This window comes from Ictalurus furcatus, chromosome 18 (assembly GCF_023375685.1).
Source record: "Ictalurus furcatus strain D&B chromosome 18, Billie_1.0, whole genome shotgun sequence".
In the NCBI taxonomy this organism is placed as follows: domain Eukaryota; kingdom Metazoa; phylum Chordata; class Actinopteri; order Siluriformes; family Ictaluridae; genus Ictalurus; species Ictalurus furcatus.
Window position 1 is genome coordinate 24157263 of NC_071272.1, and position 18516 is coordinate 24175778.

Consider the following 18516-nt stretch of genomic DNA (forward strand, 5'->3'; position numbering starts at 1 on the left):
TCACGCTTTGCTAATGAGCTGCGTGGGAGTCGATGGCGCTTCACAGAGATATTTACTGCCGCGGCGCATTTTCCTAATTACATTGGCGATGTTAAATCATGGCAGCTCCTGCTGTTTTTCGAGGGGAGGAAAAAAGTAATTCAGTTTCAGCTCATCGCTTTGCTATGTCACACGCGTAAATATGTTCTCAGGGAACTTTTGGGATAGGTACAGTGAGCTTGTGTGTGTGTGTGTGTGTGTGTGTGTGTGTGTGTGTGAGAGGAGGAGCATATACAGTAACTGTGAATAATCAAACATAGCATGGTCACAACCATAATCCAGTCTCTGTTACCAAGAGAGAAAAAATAAACGAAGAGTCAGCATTATCTTTAGCTTAAGACCGAGTTAGCAAATGCAGAAATGCAGAAATGCAGAAATGCATTCGTCTGGGTGAATCTGGATATAAATGAACCCTAGTCCCGGCCTAAAACGTTCCCATTGATTGTAATTTAGTTGAGCACTAGCTTAATCTGCGCCTGCACGGGCTGAAATGTCTTAGCGCTAATCTAATAAGAGGCTAAACAAATAAGTGTCCTAGGAGTCTTGTTGATCAAAGATAATCAAGGCAGCCCATCTATGTGGAAAAAAAAATACCTTTAAACTCTTGTTTTTGGTTCGTTTCTGTACCTGATAATCCGGGATGGGATTGGAACGACGAGGCTGCGTGATTCCGTTTCTCTCTTAGTTAACTCATTTCGTCTAAAGAATCTGATCTTAATCTGTTTTTTTTTTTTTTTTTTGTAGGTTTGACGTTAACTAAGAGCCAAAGAGCAGAGAAGAAGTGGGTCTGCAGCTCCTCGGAGGGAAATCTGAGAGACGTGGAATGCTTGTGTCTCCGGGACTCGTGTTTGGCTCGCGTCGTCTGAGACGGCTGAACGGCCCTCGAGCCATTTTGGGTCAGTCCCTGAGTGGTGCTCCAGTAAAGAGCTGGTGTTATATCAGCGAGGAGGAAATCTGGGACGTTCTTGAGACACAAGAACGCACGAGTCAATTCGCCCAAATCAACATTTAAATATGCTTCTCCCTTTGCAAGCTTGTTTCGTTCGAAAGTATGTTAGCGTATTTCGCCTACATGATGCGCATTACTGTAACTCTAAAGGTTCCAGCCTATCTTCGGAGATGTTTCCGTGCCTGATCGCTCGCAGTTAGTTGCTGTAAAGCTGCATGTGACAACGTCTCTAGTTAAAAGTGGTATATAAATTAAAAAAAAACCGATCGAATTTAATCGGAAAACGAGAATTCAATTGAAAGTCTTCCGCACATCCATGTTTAGCTCTCTTCACAACTGCTCTTAGACACCTTGAGATTAATCTGGAAGCTTGGCAGCAGCCGAGTGGTAAACCCGTCCTCAGCCTGCTCCGTCAGGAGACATATTAAGTCAGCATTTAACACTCCATTAATTCCTCCACTTGCTCCGAGATATCATCATGTTTGTCCATTAATATTGCAGCTGGAGACCTCAGTCTCATCAGCCTCTCCATCTCTGTCTCCCCAGTCTGGACGTTCGGTTTCGTCTCAGCTCTTGATGCTGAAATGCTGGGAACCATGATGCTTCTCCCAAATTCTCTTTCACATTCTTCTCGTTTACAGTGTTCTGACGTATAAAGGAGTCTGCAAAACTCTAGATTAGGGATAGCAGAGTTTTCGGTACTGACGCTGATAAAGGAACATTTTATGTAGCTCTGTTAATGTTAATTGCTGTTGTGTGTGTGCTCCTCATACTGAGAACGGTATCTTTAATAGAGAGCGTACAGAGCAGTATCAGTGAGCACGGGCGTTAAATACGACATGAACTGCATCTAGACTCATGAACGATCTTCTCAGTTTGGTGTTCTTTTTTTCCCTTTTCTTTTCATAAATCCTGACAAACACTTTAATCTGCTTATATTATATTGCCATTATTCTGCACGGGAATTCTCGTGTGGTCTGTCTGCATATTTAAGATCTCGCAGCGAGGTTTATTCCGTACGGACAACGTCGACAACCGTGACAAGTGCAAATACCGTACTTGCCGATTGTGGATTTAAATTAGGTAATGGAGCATAGGCGTAACGTAGTAACGTAGCCATTACAGTCGCTTCTGTGCATTTATCTGTGAGCGTACTATAATTAAGATTTCCACTTGCATTTGTTTTTAGCTCTGAAACATTTCTAAACGTGACTGCTCCGTGTAACCAAGGAACAAACAACATTAGTAAAAGCCCATAATTTTTAAAAAAAAATAAATATATATATATATATATATATAACTCGGAAGACACAACAGCGAGCGGTCTGTTGTGTCTTCCGTCCTGCTTTCGTGTTCTTTCGAGAATTCCTGCAAATACAAACAAAGGAGCACATCCGCCGTTAAAGACGTACGGTCTATAAATATTCTGTGTCCGATACGGCGGTCAGTGTTCTCGGAAATCATAGCGCGTTTGGAAATTCCTCCAACGGAGCACTAATTGAAAATGCACATTTATAAGCTGTGCCCAGAATATCTCATCAGATCTGCTTACAAATTCCAGCATGGCATTATGTATTAATAGACACTTCTATTTGCATTTAATAAATAATACACTGTCTCCAAAATGCATCTGGAATACAGGTCCTGTCGCTGGGGCAAACAGTGTTTTCTCTCCCATCCATTCCCTAAAGCGTGAACACGCTCGTGATTTCATCCACTTACTGAGACCTCGATGAGGAAAAGAAATATAAAAAAAAGAGAAGCCATAGCCTGAGTCCTCCTCCTTCATGAAAGCACCTGTGCCAGAGTCTCCCGAAAAGAGGAAATAGTTTGTCGTCTTTCATTATTGATAGCGCGATTGAGTGGGATGCTTACAGCGTCCTAGCTTGGCTGAGATCGAGGCGGCTCCGGGTAATGCATGGCCGAATGCACTCTAAGCGTCCTGTCCTGGATTTTTTTTTTTTATGTCTGTGGAGGAACAACACTGGATCCAGCTAATGTTCGGGCTTGAATAATGGTGCTGGTGTGAGGAATGTCCTTCATACTTCTCCAAAGGTTTCAGAAATGTTAAGCTTGAAAAAGCAAAACTGACTTATTGTGTGAGTCCCTCAGCGACCGCCTTGGCTAAATATTCTGAAGAGAGCAATAAAGATAATCTAATCCGGATTTCAAGAACATGGAGTCGTGGAGAGACCAGGGTTAGGGTCATTTACAACTAATCGTACGGTGACACCCAGGGGCGGACGATAACAACCTACACGTCCTCTCGTTATAAAACGCGTTCACGGTTCACTGCGGTGGGGCTTTAACGGAGTAAAAAATGATTTAGCTCCGGAAGACCGTAAACCATTTAAAAGTGTGCAAATTTGAAATGAAAATAAAGCAGAAAAGTCTATACTTCAGACACCGAATGTTTATTCTACAGCAGCAGTGTCTGAGACAGTGAAGAGAGATGAGCATCCCTGACCCGATTTATCAGCTACCGTCAGTTTTAAATTCGAGCACGACGATGATCTGCTTTATATTACGCGAACCAAAACCCGAGCAGATCGCAGCATTTCACAGCTCATCATCCTGTTGTGTTAAACATATGTAAGTGTATGTAACATATGTAAGCCGGTGTCTTTGCTAGTTAGCTAGACACATGTATGAATTAACATGACCTAGCTAGCTACTGAGAATTCAGCTAAGTGATCCAGCCAGCGCAGGCTTGAGGAGTAACGGAGTACGTGTAACGACGTTATGTAATCAGGATACAAAAAACTGTGATCCGTTACAATTACGTCAAAAAACAAAGTAATTAGATTACAAGTAAATGAACAGTTTTGACAGAACACAATACGGACAGCTGTTTGATTATAGTTCTGGTTCTCTCTCGCCAGTCGTGACTCACATGAGCGACCTCCTGGTGCATGCGCAAATAATTTAATATGTTAACTTGGTAGAAATGAACACGAATTGTTCTAGGAAATAGTTTTGTTAGGGTCCTACCTTACGTCGTCTTTTTCTAAGTTTGAGAAAATGCAAAATCTAAATTCGAGAAAATGTCCGGGATTCAGCTTTAGTGTCATTATGATGTGTTTATGGTCTAATACTGCATCATGTGTGCGTGTGTTTGCATCGCTTTAACCCTCTCTGTAAGTCCCGCCTTCTCGCACACCGATTGGTCGATTATCAAAGACTTGCAGCAACTATTGGCCAAATTCCTGCCTCTCGACCGTTATCCTCCTCTCAGCGAACACACGAAGGTGAAGCGCTGTTGTGTTCGGTGTCAAACAGTTACTTGACAATAGCAGCGAACGACAGCTGTTCTGAGTCGAAACGACGCCCATGACCATATACGGTCATTTTTTTATTTCATGTTATCGCATTGCTTCGTATTACGCGGTCCTTCAAATGTGTAAATGATGCCAGAAGGTTCACTCTCGACATCTGATATTATATTTTATTCCATGGACATTCAAAAGAACGGAGGAAAAAAATGTAAAACGTGGGCGGAGTAAAACCAAATTTATTTATGTTTATTTATGTGACGCGAATAGTGTGTCTTTTCAGTGTATTAAAGTCTGCATTTATAGTAACTTATAGTTTTGAACGCTATTAAGACTCCCCCCACCAAAAATAAAAAGTGTCCTCTTTTTGGAAAACCAGAATATGGTCACAGGAGCTTTTGTGATGTGATGTTAGCCGCATCAGGGACAGTGTTCTTTTAATTAATTAATTAATTAATTAATTAAAATAAATCCAAACATTGAACATGTTTTAAGCTTAAAATAAGTGTTTTAGATCATATTGCTTTTCTCTTGACTTTTATGTGGCCTTGAAGTAATCCAAAAAGAATCAGATTACATATACAGTATCTCACGAAAGTGAGTACACCCCTCACATGTTTGTAAATATTTGATGATATCTTTTCATGTAACAACACTGAAGAAATGACGCTTTGCTACAATGTAAAGTAGTGAGTGTACAGCTTGTGTAACGGTGTAAATTTGCTGTCCCCTCAAAATAACTCAACACACAGACATTAATGTCTAAACCGCTGGCAACAAAAGTGAGTACACCCCTAAGTGAAAATGTCCACATTGGGCCCAAAGTGTCAATATTTTGTTTGGCCACCATTATTTTCCAGCACTGCCTTAACCCTCTTGGGCATGGAGTTCACCAGAGCTTCACAGGTTGCCACTGGAGTCCTCTTCCACTCCTCCATGACAACATCACGGAGCTGGTGGATGTTAGAGACCTTGTGCTCCTCCACCTTCCTTTTGAGGATGCCCCACAGATGCTCGATAGGGTTTAGGTCTGGAGACATGCTTGGTCAGTCCATCACCCTCACCCCAGCTTCTTTAGCAAGGCAGTGGTGGTCTTGGAGGTGTGTTTGGGGTCGTTATCATGCTGGAATACTGCATACTGATCATGCTCTGCTTCAGTATGTCACAGTACATGTTGGCATTCATGGTTCCCTCAATGAACTGTAGCTCCCCAGTGCCGGCAGCACTCATGCAGCTCCAGACCATGACACTCCCACCACCATGCTTGACTGTAGGCAAGACACACTTGTCTTTGCACTCCTCACCTGGTTGCCGCCACACACGCTTGACACCATCTGAACCAAATAAGTTTATCTTGGTCTCATCAGACCACAGGACATGCTTCCTGTAATCCATGTCCTTAGTCTGCTTGTCTTCAGCAAACTGTTTGCGGGCTTTCTTGTGCATCATCTTTAGAAGAGTCTTCCTTCTGGGACGACAGCCATGCAGACCAATTTGATGCAGCGTGCGGCGTATGGTATGAGCACTGACAGGCTGACCCCCCACCCCTTCAACCTCTGCAGCAATGCTGGCAGCACTCCTACGTCTATTTCCCAAAGACAACCTCTGGATATGACGCTGAGCACGTGCACTCAACTTCTTTGGTGGACCATGGCGAGGCCTGTTCTGAGTGGAACCTGTCCTGTTAAACCGCTGTATGGTCTTGGCCTCCGTGCTGCAGCTCAGTGTCAGGGTCTTGGCAATCTTCTTATATCCTAGGCCATCTTTATGTAGAGCAACAATTCTTTTTTTCAGATCCTCAGAGAGTTCTTTGCCATGAGGTGCCATGTTGAACTTCCAGTGACCAGTATGAGGGAGTGTGAGAGCGATGACACCAAATTTAACACACCTGCTCCCCATTCACACCTGAGACCTTGTAGCACTAACAAGTCACATGACACCGGGGAGGGAAAATGGCTAATTGGGCCCAATTTGGACATTTTCACTTAGGGGTGTACTCACTTTTATTGCCAGCGGTTTAGACATTAATGGCTGTGTGTTGAGTTATTTTGAGAGGACGGCAAATTTACACTGTTACACAAGCTGTACACTCACTACTTTACATTGTAGCAAAGTGTCATTTCTTCAGTGTTGTCACATGAAAAGATATAGTCAAATATTTAAAAATTGTGAGGGGTGTACTCACTTTTGTGAGATACTGTAACTTTCATATTGTGAGACTTGGATTACGTTACTGATGACATTTTTTACGAAGTAATTTGTCAAGTTATAACTTTTTTAGTTTTTCATCAGATGATTTATTTTCTCTTTCTATTAGTGCTGATGCTTTTTTGTTTATTTAAAAATCCTGTGATGACTCTGGTTTATGACATCAAAACTCAAAAGGACAGTCTAGGCGTACAATCGCGCTCTCCCTCTCCGCTTAATGTCATTATCACCTTCTTTTCAACAAGGCCTGTCTGTGCTGTGAACTGCTCACAGATCCCAAATAACACAGCCCAAAATGGAAAGCTTTCCACAGACATGGCAACCTGTCACTCGTAACTGTGAACTGTGAAATGTACTGTGGTGCCAAAAAGGAACCTTCAGCTTGTGGTCGTGACCAAAAGTTTCGGAGGCCTATAAAAAGGATCTGAAGCCATAAAAAGTTCTACAAGCTGTCTGTATAAAAAAAAAAAGAAAAAGAAAAAGAAAAAGAGAAAAGAAAAGAAAAGGTGTACATTTATGGAATTCATTTTACAGGATTGCATTGGTTTACAGTCAAATACTAGAAATACAGCAATGCATTCTGGGATATCTACCATTTTAGGCTGGATTAAGAACGGTGAATATTCTCTTTTTTGTGCCTTTTATTTTTTTTAGCGACTACACACAAAAAAACATAAACTTGACGCAGACCTGGTGTAAGTTTATATACTAGTAAAAACCTCGGGTCAGTAAAGCGCTGAAATTCATGTTTTACGGAGAGTTAATTCAGCGGAGGTTGAGTTAACGCTGCGAGCGATAGCGGTAGTTGAGGGAATTCGTACCCAGTTGGTTTAGGCTTTTGAGCATAAGGTCATGAGTTCAAATCCCGGCACCACCAAGCACTGCCATGGTCGGATCCTTGATCAAGCCTCTTAACCGTCAACTGCTTGGTTATTTCCTGTTTCGACTGAAGGATTTTTATTTTATTATTTTTTTTTTATTTACAATATTTCTAAATCTAAGACGCGTACTACAGACTTTAATTTTTAAATATGTTTAAAGAACAAAAGAAAGAAAGAACGGAAGAAGGTTGCTACGGTATAAATGATCGCGAATTGCTCAGGAATGACGGCGTTGGCGTTATTTACCTCAGTCCGTACAGCACCGTGCCATCGGGGTGGAGCCGGATCATGCGGTTCTTGACTGTCACCCCGTGCAGGAAGGACTTCTTGTCGTTCAGGAAATAGGTGTCAGGTAGCCAAAGCTGATCGGCCACGCGGTTGTCGAGGGTCAGATTGAGTGCCATCTCTGCGTACGCCAGCCGTTTGTCCCGCCAGCTCTGCTGGAAATACATAGTGATGGTGTAGTCCTGGGGAGAGAGGGCAGGAAGAACAAAAGTCCCATTTTAAAACACTTCACATCATGGATCCAGGCTGCAGAAGAGTACGGCAGAGTTTCCAAAAATCTGTACATCTTCTATCAGAGGCACGAAACAAACATCTTAGACGGCTAAAGCCATCATTTCACTTCATATCAATCAAAACAAGCCACCGGAATGTTTTATTTGACACCGACTACTTAGGATGCGATCGTTTATAATCACAAACATGTTTCTAATTTGCCTTTAATGAAAAGAGCAAGGTTTAATTTTCAATCCTGTATAACTCTTGATCAAGCGTTTGCTTCAGTAAGCATGTATGTTTCTGAATTCGACTTAATATCAGCAAAACAGAAACGCGTAATGACTTTTCATTTATCCGCTTCTAGATTGGCTCGTGTATTTGTTCCATTTGAATGCAAATGTAATTTTAATCCGTTTAATAAAGTTTACAAGACTCCACTTGGGAGTGTGGCGATGTCCCACTGAGACTTTGGTTAATAAGTTAAATGATCAATTAAACAAGAACTTGAGGATCTCATTATTTCATATCAACACTAATTAAGACAATACTTTGAACGAATTCGAGGAAAATGAGGAAGAGAAGGGAATCTGAACCGAACGGAGTACCGCTGGAGCATCCGGGAAGCGGTGTGGGATTGTGTTTCTTCTTCTTCCGTGGTGATCTCGGGGTCCGAAAAAGACTTTTAGAGCGGCGTCTCTAACTCGGGAAGGATGTTTGGATGTAGAGAGATAATAAAAACAGTACGTTTATTTTTCAACCGAATCGAACCCACTGTAACTTAATTGCGTCCAAAATCTGCTTGTGTGGGATGCATGGTGACACAGCAGGTAGCGTTCGTGCCTCAGAGCTCCAGAGTCCAGGATTCAGTCCAAGATTCAGTCCAGATCTCATGTTACTGTCTGTGCAGAGTTTTACAGGCTCTCCCCGTGTCTATAGGGGTTTCTTCCAGCTAGTTCCACCTCTTAAAAACATGCCGGTAGGTTGACTAGCCTCTCTTAATTGCCTCCAAGTGTGAATGAATGTCTGTGTGTCTGTGTGTGTGTGTGTGTGTGTGTGTGTGTGTGTGATGCCCATCCCTGCCTTTGTGCCCAGTGCTCCACTGTGACCCTGACCAGAATAAAAGAAGATGAATAAATGAATCTACTCATGTACTAATTAGCTGTGTTTTATCTAAGAGTTAAAGGACACCATCCATGCAGATGTACTAATGGCGTAACACATCGCTAAATAGACATAGACACTGACTTGAAACCTGAATTAACATATTTTATGAAACAGCATGAGCAAGCTGAAAGTGTGGGGCTTGGCTAATGAAACGAGTCTAGGCTAAAGTCATGTAATAAGTCACGCTTGACTGCATAAGAAGTAGGGACGTAACCGAATACAAATCTATTACCCGGACTAAACGGACGATGCGTTCTAAATCAATCGAAATACAGATATGAATAGGAGGTGAACGTTTCACACGGTGTCTGGTCCAGACTCGAGGTGCGCGTCAGGACTGGAATCCCACCGGACCAAAAAAAAAAAAAAAAAGAACTGTCGTGCAAGTGTGAGATTTTTCCCTTCATACTCGCTGAGAGTGCGAGACGAAGACGGCGCTCGTTTACGAACAGGAGGCACGCGATGCTCTTTTTCTTGTCTATCATCGGCGCTTTGGTCTAAACACGGCACTCCAAAATAAAACCATATTTCTACCGTGTTTCTCCGCAATCTGGCACGGAATACGGAATATCCACCGAGCCCACGTGCCGTGTACATCGCAGAACATCTCTGCTGGAGTCTCATTTATCGAGTCTAGTCGTTCTGAAACGATCGCTCTTCATCATTATTAAAAGAAAATCGTCCCGAAAAAAAAAAAAATAAATCGTCCCGGACTCCATTTTGTCTCTCAGGAGCACCGTGTCCCAGATTCCGATAGCATGAATTACTGATAGCAAATCTGATAGGATAATACTAGTTGGGTTATTTATATATATAAAGCTATATTGTTGTTCTCTGAAAGATAGCGTTCCAGGAATTTGAGTCTGAACTTGAGCGATGTAGCTGAGGTTGAGGAACGGTAGGCGTTCCGGAGGGGAATAATCTGCAAACTGATATTTGTTGTTAGAATTTGCGATACAGATTTAAACAGACACAGATAATGGCACTGCGTTACACATGGAATAATAATAATAATAATAATAATAATAATAATAATAACACACTGGGATTTGAACAAGGTGAACAATGGAGCTCCTCAGTGAGCTATACTGATACTCCTAGTGTTCAGAGCGAGAAACAAGTCTCTTAGCATTCAGCACAGGTATCACGGCAATGGATTGGTCTGATATGATCCGGTCTGAACATCCTACACATGGCCACAACAACAGTGCTAAAGCTGATAAAAGGAGCCCCAGAATGACAAGGTGGCTATTTATACACAACCGCTAATCGCTACCAAATTGACGTTCTTTATGTAATGCTAACAAACTGCTATGATACGATGCGATACGATTTTAATTTAAAAGCCTCTGGTTTATATACCAGCAACTTTTTTTTTTTTACATTAATGAAGATGACGTAGAGAAGGGTTGTGTTAAAGGAATTAGATTATTGGCGAATCATCTTGTTGTTTTATTAAATGATTGACAGTTTATCTATCGGTTTAAAAAAAATATGATTTATTTGACCTAGAAGTTGTTTGAACTTTTATATATATTTTTAAAAAATATTTTTGTAACGATTTACGAAACCATATAGCAGGATGTGATCAACTAAAATGGTTGAAAATGGTAAGCCTGGTTCTTTATTTTCCAGCTAAAAGGCATTTTCTGTTTCTTAATTGCTCAGAAATGCGCCTAGATAACATCGGTTAACAAGCCCTTAATGCACCGGTGCATCATGCCGTAACATTATATATTTAATAAATATACAGTATGCAGTAACATGCAGTGAATCTACTCCAAACAGGAGCTCGTCAGGTGAACAGTTAAAAAGGAGATGCGTTTGTCAAATCTAAAGCAGGGGTCACGATTGGCTTACGTCTCTTCCGTTAACGGTGTTGTTTTATTTTTCACCTACACTATGAGTGTGGTCCATTAGACAGAAACCGAAGTACGCAAAGAAACAAAAACATCTAACTGGCTTCAAACACAAATGAAGCAGAATGTACATCGTGCTTGATAAGTGGACGGGACAGCAGATTGGAGCGGTCACTCGGCTGGGTCTTAAACGGCCTACGTTCCTGGAGGGGGGAGGGGGAGGGGGGAGGTATTCCACATTTCTATTACAAAACAAAATCTGTTTGTGGCATGGAATACGGGATGAAATATTTAAAAAATATTAAATTTTTAATTTTTTTTTTAAATATTTGAAATATTAAATATTCAGGTAGCTTTATTTTGTACGCTACTTTCACTTTTGAGGTAAATCCTTTTGCGAGAAAACTTTATAGCCAAGATCAGTTGGAAATCCTCCTGGAAACAAAGAAATGCACCTTGGGAAAAAAATTGTGATTATTTTTTAAAAAATATTTAGATCAGAAGTTACATCCTAAAGCCTCATTAAAAGCACTTAAAACCGGTTTTCTGAGTCTGACCGGAGCGCGAAAAGAGAGCGAGTAGACACGTCACAGACGATAGAGTCCGGAAGAGTAGATTCCTGGTGCAATAAATGCCTCAACCTTGTAGTCGCAAAAAAAAAAAAAAAAAGTCAGGTAATACATCAAACCCGATGGAACATTTGATTAATTACAGAATTCATCTCCGTCAAGAAAATGACAGCGATTTGGACCACACGAAGACCGGCGCGGATTAGAAAATTAGAAAACGTAAGGCAGGAGAAGGAAAGATTTGGAGGTTAGGGAACAGTTTTACTGTTCAAACAGCCACCGCACCGAGCCGTATTCACGTCTCACGTTCATGCTTCATAAATGTTCTGTACGATGTTCTGACTCGATGTTGTAGGTGGGAGACGTGACGGTTCTAGGCCCGGTTCTTCTCGAGCTCTTGTAGTCGTCCGTGTGGAAAACACATCTTTCACTACAGAGGGAAAGTTTCAGGATGTCAGTGAGAGGATGGAGGAATGTCCTGGAGTCAGAGAGTAGGAGAGCACTGTCATCTAAACGCACAGCTAGGTACACCACGTAGGAGCAGATTATATGATCAGCAGGGGTTAGAAGAACACGCACAACGTATTATACAAAATAATACTGTATATAACATAGACATTACAGCTCTTTTAAAAAGAAGCTTTTTGTATCGGCATCAAATTCAACGTAAAAGATAAATATTAAATTTGCTTTTTTTTCAGATGATACCCAGCCTTTCCCATCATATTCTTATATTTGATAATGCTGTAAAGGGCTGAACAGTCTGTGCTCGCTCTCTCGCTCTCTCTCGCTGTCTCTCTCGCTGTCTCTCTCTCTGTCTCTCTCTGTGTCTCTCTCTCTCTCTCTCTCTCTGTCTCTCTCGCTGTCTCTATCTCCCTGTCTCTCTCTCTGTCTCTCTCTCTCTCTCTGTCTCTCTCTCGCTCTCTCTCTCTCTGTGTCTCTCTCGCTCTCTCTGTCTCTCTCTCTCTGTCTCTCTTGCTCTCTCTCTGTCTCTCTCTCTCTCTGTCTCGCTGTCTCTCTCGCTGTCTCTATCTCCCTGTCTCTCTCTCTGTCTCTCTCTGTGTCTCTCTCTCTCGCTCTCTCTGTCTCTCTCTCTCTGTCTCTCTCGCTCTCTCTCTGTCTCTCTCTCTCTCTGTCTCTCTCTCTGTCTCTTTCTCTCTCTGTCTCTTTCTCTCTCTGTCTCTCTCTCTGTCTCCTTCTCTCTGTCTCTCTCGCTCTCTGTCTCTCTCGCTCTCTGTCTCTCTCGCTCTCTGTCTCGCTGTCTCTCTCTGTCTCTCTCTCTGTCTCCTTCTCTCTGTCTCTCTCTCTCTGTCTCTCTCTCTCTGTCTCTCTTGCTCTCTCTCTGTCTCTCTCTCTCTCTGTCTCGCTGTCTCTCTCTCTCTGTCTCTCTCTCTCTCTCTGTCTCTCTCTCTGTCTCTCTCTCTCTGTCTCCTTCTCTCTGTCTCTCTCTCTGTCTCTCTCTCTCTCTCTCTGCCTGTCTCTCTGTCTCTCTCTGTCTCTCTCACTCTCTCTCTGTCTCTCTCTCTCTGTCTGCCTCTCTCTCTGTCTCTCTCTCTCTCTGTCTCCTTCTCTCTGTCTCTCTCTCTCTGTCTCTCTCTCTCTCTCTCTGTCTCTCTCGCTCTCTCTCTGTCTCTCTCTCTCTGTCTGCCTCTCTCTCTGTCTCTCTCGCTCTGTCTCTCTCTCTCTGTCTCTCTCTCTCTCTCTGTCTGTCTCTCTCGCTCTCTCTCTCTGTATCTCTCTCTCTGTCTCTCTCTGTCTCTCTCGCTCTCTCTCCCTCTGTCTCTCTCGCTCTCTCTGTCTCTCTGTCTCTCTCGCTCTCTCTCTGTCTCTCTCTCTGTCTCTCTGTCTCTCTCTCTCTCTCTCTCTCTCTCTCACCCTTGTGTTGCTCTGATATACTCCTGTCCTTTTTTCAACACTTCTCAAATATACAGAGAAGCAAAAAAAATAAAAAATATCACAGAACATCAGATGGAACTTCGTCAAAACATCCGAGTACGAAAAAAAAAAAAAAAATTCAGCAGTAACTCCATTATAAATAAATTAAAAGGCACACACACGCTTGTAAAAAGAAAAGGAATAGTAGGAAGAAAACAACTTTATACTTGAGTGACTGCTTCCAAGAAATGAAAATAAAATCTGATTCCAGAAACCGAGCAAAAAAGCCTCTAGTGGCCCGAACTGGAAGGACGGCAGCGGGACAACAAAGCAGGATTTCACGCCTGAATCTCTCTCTTTCCTGTTTTATCTGCTCTCTCGTTCTGCTCCTCTCACATCAGCTCAGACGTTCTGTTGTTCCCCGTACTGCTTCACATGACCATGACGTACAGCTTCACACAGCCGTTACGCAACGTTTCGAACCGATATCGGTTTTATCCAGCGGCACGTCTTCTCAAAACATTCATACTTATCACGCAGACGGCTCTGATCGTCACACACGTGGTTTGAATACTCGAGTCTGCACTCAGGGCTGATTTTGGGCTCGTTGGTGGGCGGGGCTTATAATCGCAGGTTGGATGGTAGGCACCAGGTTAATCTGAAACGATTTCCCTGTGCTACCGACACTGTTTCTGGACGCACGGTCTGCCATCATGCAGAAACACCTGCAAAGGAAAAGCAGATCTTATACAAGAAGATCTTTAGACATGCAGGACTGCACATGACACCGGTGCAGCATTTTTTATGATGCTGTCAGTGCAAATTCTCACACCTCACAAGTGTGCCAGTCCTGTGAACGTCTGGTTTTGCACATCAGTAACCATGATCGTTTATAAGGTCTCAACTGCGCGGATTCTGGCTCCAATTTTCACAAGATGGCGTCTCGGACTCCCATTTTAACCAAAAAAGCATGTTCTCCGTACACTTTCTGTTCCACACACGATGATGACCGCGCCACGGTTCGCATTACGTGAAGCGCAGACCATCATTTTGAAGAGGACTAGGGATTGGTTCTCTGGATTGCTTCGAAAACAGCGTTCAACGTCACCAAACGTACCAAAATCTGGGCTCAAACGGATCAGAGTCTGGGAAAAAAATCATGTCGTTTATTTACAACAGTGACGCAGGCTTGACGTGACTTCAGCGTGGGGTTTTTTTGTAGACCATGTAGACACGGTGATATAATAAGCTGTATATCCACTGTTTGTTTTCATTCAAACTGTATATAGGATAGTCATTGCGTTTATTAGAATATCTTCTAATATTCTGTTGTATAAACAAGTGGAAAAGTTGGGGCGGCTGTGGATCGGGTGGTAGAGCGGGTTGTACACTAATCGTAGGGTTGGCGGTTCGATTCCCGGCCCACATGACCCCACATGACTCCACATACTGAAATGTCCTTGGGCAAGACACTGAACCCCAAGTTGCCCCTGATGGCAAGTTAGCGCCTTGCATGGCTATTGGTGTGTGTGTGTGTGAATGGGTGAATGAGACACAGTGTAAAGCGCTATATAAGTGTGCCAATTACCATTTGGAAAAGAAATCATAATTTTCTAAATCAGATTGGGGGGGGGGGCTATATTAATTCTAAGCAAATGACAATCAGCTGCATCCCCATTTCTTAGTTTCCTGTCTCTTTAGACCAGGGGTGTCCAGTTTTATCCGGAAAGGGCCGGTATGGTGCAGGTTTTCATTCCAAACAAGCAGAAGCCACACCTGAGTGTATTGAAAGCCAAGATCAGCTGATGAAACAGGTGGAATCAGGTGTGTCTCCTGCTTGGTTGGAATAAAAACCTGCACCCACACCAGGCCCTTTCCGGATAAGCTCGGACATCCCAGTATTAGATATACCGCATTAAAGAAAGTCGGCGAGTTTCAGTGGGATTTATCTGAATATTTTATTTCATCAGCATCTCTGCGATGTTGCACTGGAGGCGAATTCACACACCTGCACCACAATTCAGCAGTTTTTCTCAGTGCGCTGTATAAGACGATGCGCTCGTGTTTGCTTCCGATGATCCGTTCTGATTCAATAATGACAATTGATTATAAAATTGTTATGCGTGTCGTGCGTATCATGTTTTACGTGATGCGATGGGAACGGTCGATGGGTATCGTGTTAGGCCGCGTACGGGTTGTTTGATTTCATCCCGGGATTGCTTTTGACTGTCCTTGTGATCTTAATTCGTCATCTTTTCTCAGGCAGAACTGCACAGTGAGAAACGCCATCTCCGTAACGCTTTGGAATAGGACGCGAAGTTTAGAATAGAAGTGTAAGGAACTGCTTAAGCTGAGTTGAGCTTTTGTATTCCGAGCTCAGCCTCATCCTCACACATCTGTTAGACAGGGGGTTTATTTTAGTCGTGTGAAGACTGCTGTCTCAAAGAGTCTCGACTGCAATCTGATGACTGGGCCAGGAGGCATGCCAGAACTTTCTCTGATGATGAGGCCACAGCTCGCCTCAGGGGCTTGCGGGGAACTGAAGGTCCCCAGTGGGATAGTATCTCCAACTATTTGCCTGATGACAGGCCACATAAAGTGCTCCTAGCTGAAAAAGGCTGAGCATGCATTTAGAAACGATCACAGCAAAGCGCTGACCTGAAAGCAATTCCCCATCGTACGAACCCGTCTTAGTTTCAACACATTCGGTAGAAAAGCTGATCCAGAGACCGCGGTCCTCCTCAGAGGCGTTTTACGAACGCAGGCGCTGGTCGCCCAGGCTGAGTCTCTCATAAAATCTAAAAAGATCCCTGACTTGGCATAGGGGAAATGATGAATGCAATAACTCAGCATGGGGTCTACATGGTAGAAGTCTAGGGTGTGTTGTCAGCATAAATGTAGAGCACTGCTCTTAAAATCCTCTTTTAAAGGCTCCTGGGTGATGCTTAACATAAGGTGGTTAACTTGAGCAAAAAGGTCTATGAGCCCTACATAACTGGTCACGACCTCTGTTCTGCATAATTACAAATGCACATTATGGGTACATAAAGAGCAGAGGAAACAGAAATGGACTTTTTAATAATCCTTGGCTCTTAGGAAATGACGAATCGTCGTATTTGAAGGAGTCGGTCAGTTGCATGGTGAGAGAAATACGCCATCCTGTTCTTCTTACACAGTAAGACCCTTACCAGAGTTCTTCTGGGTGTGTCTGAAGTACGTTCTACACTCACATCGGTACGCTCAGATACTCTGTCTAGCATCTAGCAATCTGGAGAAAGGCTTTTACGTACACAACTACGATGGTAAAAAGAAAAACCTATTTTATGTACGTTTTATAAATAGACGAACGATAGTTAGAGATACCCGGAGGACAAGCTGCTCTCTCGCTGTACCGACGATTATAAACAATTCCCATTTCCAAAATGGAAGTGCGTCGTAATCCCGAATGCAAGCGGTCTATCGGAGTAAGATGCGCTTAGCACAGTGTAACTTACCATGTTGACTTCTGAGATGGAGTCAATGCTGGCGATATTTATGCTCATTCCCACAATGACTGGGGGACCTGAAAGAAAGAAAGAAAGAAAGAAAGAAAAAAAAACAAGAGTCAGGTTAGTTGTTGAGCTGCAAGTAACCCAAGAAACGCAGCTCTCTTTCAGTACAGGGTGCTTTCTGTGCCAGCGGGTCAGCTGTAATGACACTGACACAAGGTCAGGTAGCATTTACAGTAAACCTGCTCCCATCAGTTGATGCCAATTCTTTCAGGCACACATTACTTGCTTGCAGAGAACAGAAAGTTTCCAGAAAGCCATTCTGGGAACTGCTCGTTCTGATCGATACTGCTTTTTCTCACCCGATCAGTGCCGGTGCAATGAGAAACGTACGCGTTTGCTCAGTCTGAAGCATTATTTGTAATAAGTTTCAATCTGAATTGCAATAATAATCGAACTTGTATCCATTTGTTTGCTGATCGGGCGTTTCGCCGTTTCCTACAGCAATCACAGGGCCTGTATGGAAATGAGGCTTGTGCAATATTGATTTGTCCCTGCTTGTGATTTACCACTTTAAAAAAAAAAAAAAAATCATGATTAATGATTTAATCATCTAGAACTGATAGCCTAAAAAAATAAATAAAAAAAGAAGACAGGAACATTAGCATTTCCACCATTTCAGGTTTAAGGAGAGCAGGAGAGGCGTAACAATACCACCAGCTGTGGCGTCGGGAGCTGCTTACCAGGCAGAGACAATCACACAAAAACTCTCAGCGGGATGGCGAATTTTTCAGGTGATTCTGCATTAATGCACTGTAAACAGTTATGCAACGGTTTATTTGTTCTGTAAATCAGTTCTGTAATGTCCACGTGGCTGACACGTTCACTGTCGATCCGCCTTTTTTTCTTTTCTTTCAAGCCAAAACCTGTTGGCGTCATCCCTAATGAGAATAGTAACTGACTTTAGCTATAGACGTTTCGTACGTTTGCTGACTGGAACATACCTTGATAGATTTTATTTCACGTGAATGAATGAATTCAAAACATCCTCCGTGTACCGTGACAGACAGCGAGAGCGCGCCGCGAGCCTAATCAAGAGCGTGTGAGATGGAGGGAAGGGGGGCGGGGCTTCCAGGCAGCGTGATTTTATTCCATTTTTATATTCACACGTCGATCGGATCATCTCACGTTTAATTGAGGAGAAAAAGACACGTACTCAGACTACAGTACTAAAGTAGTACTTGAATTGCGGTGCTCCTGCTCAAAATGTGTAAAGGTTGGCAGGTCTGGAAAATATAATATAATATAATATATAATATAATATAATATAATGTAATCGGAGTAGACGTCACTGGACATCATGGTGATTAAATGGTTAAATTGCACCAGCCTAATGCATATGCAGATTCTATTTGGGGTTGTCTCTGTGTGAACCTTGAGAATGAAGTGGAAACTAAGTGTTAAATGATCTTGGAAGCGCTAGTTCTCGTCTGCTGTGTTCTCGCTCCATATGGTTTTCAGAGCTGTGCTTCATTACAAGTCACTTTGTTTTCCGATAGCGATCGGCCTTGTCCCTGGCGGCCTCCTGAGTGAAACAGCTTTTTATACGGGGAGTGGAGGATCACAGTTCCTGATTGTCAATTGTGCAAAGCTCTGACTGTCAGCAGCTGATAGTGAAGTACTGAAGAAAAAAAAAAACATAAATTAGAAC

The 18516-nt window shown here is 42.7% G+C and overlaps 1 protein-coding gene across 2 annotated transcripts in view; it reads right to left on the reverse strand.

Annotated features, from left to right (window-relative positions):
• The window catches only part of gabrb4 (gamma-aminobutyric acid type A receptor subunit beta4), a 58357-nt gene that overhangs the window by 11603 nt on the left and 28238 nt on the right, over positions 1-18516 (reverse strand). For both annotated transcript variants that reach the window (XM_053648303.1, XM_053648304.1), the window contains 2 exons: positions 16812-16879; positions 7596-7816 (listed from right to left, as the gene is read on the reverse strand). In XM_053648303.1, the coding sequence (XP_053504278.1) occupies positions 7596-7816; positions 16812-16879 (289 nt within the window). The remainder of the gene's footprint in view (positions 1-7595; positions 7817-16811; positions 16880-18516) is intronic.